Raw genomic sequence first — 6,078 nt, 5'->3', positions numbered from 1 at the left:
TTTCATTAAAATTCCACATTTCTCTAAGATATATTGTATTGCATTTTTAGAAAATTCGGCAAATAACCAAAAGGGAATGGAGGGTTTGAAGATTTTGACCATAAAAAATCTATTTTGGTAAATGACCATCACTTCCGCAAAGGGTGCTCTGCGGAAGGCTTAATCATTCTGAGGAAAGTGAATAGTTATGCGGAAATGAGGTGGAAGGGGTAAAATTGTAAAATCATACAAAAAAAGCTGGTTCTCACTTTGTTGGCTGTAGAAGTGACGAATTTTTGGAAGGGATGTTGAGGCTTTGCTGCGGAACGAAGGGAAGAAGACGAAGAAGATATGTCGACGAAGGGCAGAACACGAGGATGGTGAGGCAATCCCGATTTTTGTCATGGTTAGGCAAAGAACAGTTCTTTAGAGGTGTGTTGATGAAGAACAGATCCGCAGAGCCTCAACAACCTTTCCGTAAAGCCCCCTCTGCAAAAGTATGCAACAAGCCGTTTTTTTGTGTGTCTTTTTCCCCTCCCACCTCAATTCCCCGTTACTATTCACATTCCTCAAAAGGTAAAAGGCTTCCGCAGAGCCCCTCTACGGATCCCTTGGTCATTCTACAAAACTCAAATTTTCATGGTCAAAATGTTCAAACTGTTGGGTTTTTATTCAAAAATCTGGTTTCACAACTGGTAAAATTGACAACGGAAGCTTTAAAAATGTTGAATAAAACTAAAACTATTTTACCCACCAAGAATCATCTTGCAAAAGTTAGAAATATTAAAACAACCATAGAAGGAAAAGCATAACAACCTTTGAAGACTTTGATCCTCATGGGAGGTTGGAAGTTGATGAAGTGTGACATGAAACTCTAAAACAAGAGTTCTCTACAAGTATCCACCAAGCAAGAGTAGAACCATCAAAACATGTTAGTATTCACTTGCAATTTGTTGTTCATAAGCCTTTGAAATATATACCAAATGTATGTTCAAATGTGAAGCACCAAAAGGGACATTCTTTAAACATCAAATGCAAGAGAATGGAGGAGAAAAGGAGCTTGCAAAGCTCGAAATTTGGCAGCCCCTTTGAGCCTCTCATGCTCACGGTTTTGGCTTCAAAGAAGAAGGAGAATGAGACTTGCAAGAAGTGTATCAAAACCCTTCCATGCTCTCTTTTATATAATGACCAAAAAGCAAAGGGAAATCATAAAGCAAAAACAACATCAGACATGCTTGGTCTCTTCATATTTTCGAAAATATGCAAGACAACAAAACATAAAAGAAGCTTGTCCCTTGGCTAGTTGATATATATATATATATATATATATATATATATATATATATATATATATATATATATATATATATATATATATACACACTTTTATATAACTAGCCATATATAAATATGTTATTTTATATAAAACTATGTTTTATATAAATTGAACTAGTTTATTAAGATATAAATATAACTTATAAATAACCATACTTTATGATATATTTCATAAGTTTTTATTTCTCCAATAAATATTATTTCCACAAATAATAAATTCTCAATTAGTAAAATATTATTTTCATGAAATAATAATTTTCCAATTAAATACATATGTTGATATATTTATTAATAATCAAATTATACTAATAAATAATCAATTGACGATAATTTGCTATATGGTGTAACATTATATGATCATATATTATTAGCAATATTATTTTATAATGACTCTTGGGCATAATAGATCTTTCACAAACACCCCTTCCTTTTGGTAATTTGATGAACTTTCTTTTGTTTTTTTCCTTTACTTAATGAATTAACATGGAGACTTACTGGTGTTGTATGTGATGATATCATACAATAAGAACTTTAAGGAGCAAAAAATCAATTAAGATAACCAAGTGTAATAAAAAGTGTCACATGATGTAGTATTTATGGAAACTAGTGTTTGGCAAATTCTGATCATTTAAGGAAGTAATAGATAAAATAAGGGTATATAAGTAATTGTCTTCTATTCTGTTAATATCAAATTTATTATTTGAATATAAATAATGAGATAGTCTAGTCATCCAAGATTATCGATGGCATAATCATTTTCAAGGATACGTCTAAGATATATTTTTCATACGATATCATCACCCAAAGTCAAGACATGTTAGTTTAGAGGCTAAACACAACCAAATCAAAATATACTAATAATATAAGTTGGATATGTTTTGGATTAGTGGCAATGAGTGTCAGTAACATATTCATCAAAAGGTTAACCTGAATGAATATCTCATGTATCATTTATCAAGTTCTCATGATAGAGTTCTGAAAAAAAAAATCAACACCTTCATAAGATCAAAAGTTTCAACCCAGTTTACAGGACTATTTCAGGCATTATAAACAAGAAGCAACTGATGAGTTAATCAAACATCTTTATAGCAATTATATTGGCTAATCTTAGATATTAGATACCAACATACGTGCCATTATTGTTTCTTGACAATATTCAAGGCATAATCAACTAAAAAAGATGTCAACAAAACCCATTCTAGAAGCAACAAACAAACAAACAACAAGTGTGTATTTTTCTTAGGATATCCAAATCAAATTGTTGAAGTTTGTATCATTGCGACATTATGGCTCGATTATGATTTAATAATGGTTACTGTAAAACCCATAAAAGAATTATATGATTGAAGTAAAATCATGATGAAAAGAACAAAGATATTGGAACGACGGAAGAACGGAAACAAAAGAGACATGTGAATGAACATCCAATTTTTCTATGTGTCCTTTTTTTTGGGAATATGTTTATATTGTAATCTTGATTACCTCTAATTTATGTATTAAATTTTAGGATTAATCTTAAAAACATTAAAAAAAAATGAGAGGTTTGATTAAAATGATAAGTTTTAGACAATTTTTCTCAAAATTGCCATTTATTTTGTAAAATTGATATTAGAGTTCTTATAGTCTCCACGAAGGGTGCATTTGAACCTTTTTTGAAAATAAAGGGTGTAAATTGAACTTCTAGTATGCTTCGAGGCAATTCCAATTTCCAGTTCATATTCCAATATTACAATATAGCCCCCGCTTTACAAAAGGAAATTACAAGCCCTCCGCCACAAGGATCTGAAGCCCCAATTTTATCAGATCTGCTACTCTCTCCGTCGACCACCACCACTAACGCGGCCTACATCGGACATCGGAATCTTACGTGATTCAATCTCTCATCGCCGGATAGTTCATCTGGTTCGTTTTTTTTCCATCCACATAGATGTATTTTTTTAATTGTCACTTATAAGTTATAACCTCTCCTTTTATCAGTTATTACATATCTTACTCTTCGATTTCATGATAAGTTGCGACGAATTTTCAAGGATTTGTAGTATTAGCTTGTAGATCACGAAATCGTTGTACTTTGCGCGGCCTTTCAGTTTTATATTTTATGAAACTGTATCAATCTGTTCAAATCGAATGTTAAATCAGCCGAATATCTTTAATCTATAAGAATGGTGATCTATATGTATTTTATACTATTTGGATTCTTGGCGTCAAACGTGTTTCGAATTTGTGCGAGTTTTGAGTTCAACATTGGCATGATTTTGTAGTTGTCGTTGATAATTGCGAATATAGTTATTGGTAGAAGTATCTGTATTATCAAAAACGGTTCCATGGGTTTACCACATGCTCGATCCAAGTAGACTGACATATACATAGCAGTCTTGAATTCTAAAGCCACCTAACTTGATCACAAATGTCCAGGCCTGTCATCTATCTTGAATGTAGAACATGAGCTAGAATTTATGACATTCATACCAGACACTTCCTAGGTAAAAGTTAAGTGGAAGATTATGCAAACCAAAATTATCAGTAACAAATTGCTTTACAAGAGTAGTTTGTTCGGTCAATGTTTTTCATCCTGCTTAAGAATATAACTTTTGTGCATCTGTAGCTAAAAGGTGAACTTGTGTTCCATCTAGAATTTCTTGTAATCCTGTCTGTTTTTCCTCCATGCTCCCATCCATCCATGGTAAGTAATCCTGTATTTTTTTTTATTGAAATTAGAACTAAATGTGCATAATTGTGGGTCTACATAGCATATGCCCGTATTCACTCAACTGTATCTTATAAGAAATGTTTATGTTAGACTTGTGTTCTTTTTCCTTCTCAGAATCTGCTGTATGCAATGCATGTATCAGTGTCACATCATTTTCTCTTCTTTTCAGATCATTGAACATGTATGATAATCTTGGAAACCCATCTGGGGTGCCAAGACCACCAGTTAGTACACCACAAACTCCATTTGGGAATCCATTTTATGGTGCCAGTTCAGGACTAATCAGAGGTGGACTTGGTGCCTATGGAGAAAAAATCTTAGGTTCAAGCTCCGAATACGTGCAAAGTAATGTAAGTAACATTAAAAACAGCAATTTCCATGATTTGATTATATTTCCATTTTCCATTGCATGTTCTTACTCTCAAATTGTACATATTTTCACAGATTAGTAGATACTTCTCTGATCCACAATATTATTTCCAAGTCAACGACCATTATGTGAGGAACAAATTGAAGGTTGTTCTATTCCCCTTTCTTCACAGGGTAAGTGGTAGCTTAGCAGCTTATATTATGACCCTGTCTGCTCTCATTTTCATCTTCTTCTGTGTATGTGTAACTTATACATTTTGGTGGTTTTGTTTGTCATTTTCAGGGTCATTGGACAAGAATTACTGAGCCAGTAGGGGGTAGGCTATCATATAAGCCTCCCATTTATGATATCAATGCTCCAGATCTGTATATCCCATTAATGGCTTTTGGTACATATGTTGTTCTTGCTGGCTTCTCATTGGGACTTCAAGGAAAGTAAGTATAAGCTTAATCACATGATACTGTAGCATGTTATTTTAAGTTACATTGAGGCGTAAGAGAACAAAATTATGACCCGTTTATGCAAAATGGGTTGTATTTTATTGCCAATGGATCAAACAAAATTAACATCTATTATTAATTTACAGGTTTACCCCAGAAGCATTGAACTGGCTGTTCATGAAGGGAATAGTGGGTTGGTTTTTACAGGTTTCACTTCTAAAAATGTCGTTATTTTCATTGGGTGGTGCAGAGGCACCTCTGCTGGACATCGTAGCTTACGCTGGGTATGCGTTCGCTGGATTATGCCTGGCGGTTTTTGGCAGAATCATCATGTCCTACTCCTACTACTTCTTGATGCCATGGACTTGTCTCTGTATGGGAATCTTTTTGGTGAAAACAATGAAACGTGTCCTTTTCTCAGAGGTTAGAAGTTTTGATTCCAGCAGGCATCATTATCTGCTGCTTTTTATCGCGTTAGCACAGTTTCCCCTCTTTGTTTGGCTTGGGAACATTACCGTTAATTGGCTTTTTTAGAATAATTGTTTAGTTTTTTGATGTAAAATAGGTGACTTTTTGGTTGTGGTTTTTGCTTTGTTGAATGCATAGAGAATGCTATTTATACAGCAACAAGTTGTTACATTTGTAGTGGAGTATGTAAAAGGAGACTTGCATTATTTTTGTTGCTTCTCATTTGTAGACTGTAGTCCATGTCATGTTATATGTATCCACTTTTAACATAATGCTGTCAGTTGGTTATGTGGTGATGACAATGGCAGTGTGGAGTTTTCTCCATTAACAAGTTTATGACAAATTGACAGTTTGAATCTAATTCTACTCGACTTTCTTCTATTTGTATTTAGAAGCTGATAGAATTTCCCTCCCATTTTTGGGCTGTCAACTAACAAAGCTAGACTCATTTGACATTGACTTTACTTATCGACATCTTTTGACCTTTCCTTCTTTTAGACACTCATCAAACAGTGAGTTTTGGAGAAGTGTGTGCTGGTTGATTCAACTAAGGGATGAACATGATTCGTTTTGATTTTGATTAAAACCGAACTGAAAGTTTCGGTTTATTTGATTCAGCTTTTTGAAGTTTGAGATAAAACTTCTAAAATATGACTATTCAGTAAAGCTCTAATGGTCTACTCATAATTGGTTGAGTTAAATGCTTTTATGTTTATGTTGATTTTACTTTGTAGCATTAAATATTTGATCATACATAATTACAAATTATATAGTTG

At 33.3% G+C, this 6,078-nt stretch overlaps 1 protein-coding gene across 1 annotated transcript; it reads left to right on the top strand.

Moving 5' to 3' along the window:
- Positions 1–3,080: 3,080 nt before the first annotated feature.
- Positions 3,081–5,508, top strand: LOC145133640 (uncharacterized). Its single transcript, XM_079068571.1, has 5 exons — positions 3,081–3,216; positions 4,194–4,374; positions 4,469–4,567; positions 4,677–4,828; positions 4,981–5,508. Exons 2-5 carry the CDS (start codon positions 4,204–4,206, stop codon positions 5,366–5,368), a joined length of 810 nt encoding a protein of 269 aa, XP_078924697.1. The 5' UTR covers positions 3,081–3,216; positions 4,194–4,203; the 3' UTR covers positions 5,369–5,508.
- The last annotated feature ends 570 nt before the right edge of the window (positions 5,509–6,078 follow it).

Source organism: Lactuca virosa, chromosome 8 (genome assembly GCF_052849685.1).
Source record: "Lactuca virosa cultivar CGN04683 chromosome 8, Lactuca_virosa_CGN04683_v6, whole genome shotgun sequence".
Lineage (NCBI taxonomy): Eukaryota > Viridiplantae > Streptophyta > Magnoliopsida > Asterales > Asteraceae > Lactuca > Lactuca virosa.
The sequence above is the reverse complement of the archived record's forward strand: the minus strand, read 5'-3'. Positions and strand labels throughout refer to the sequence as shown.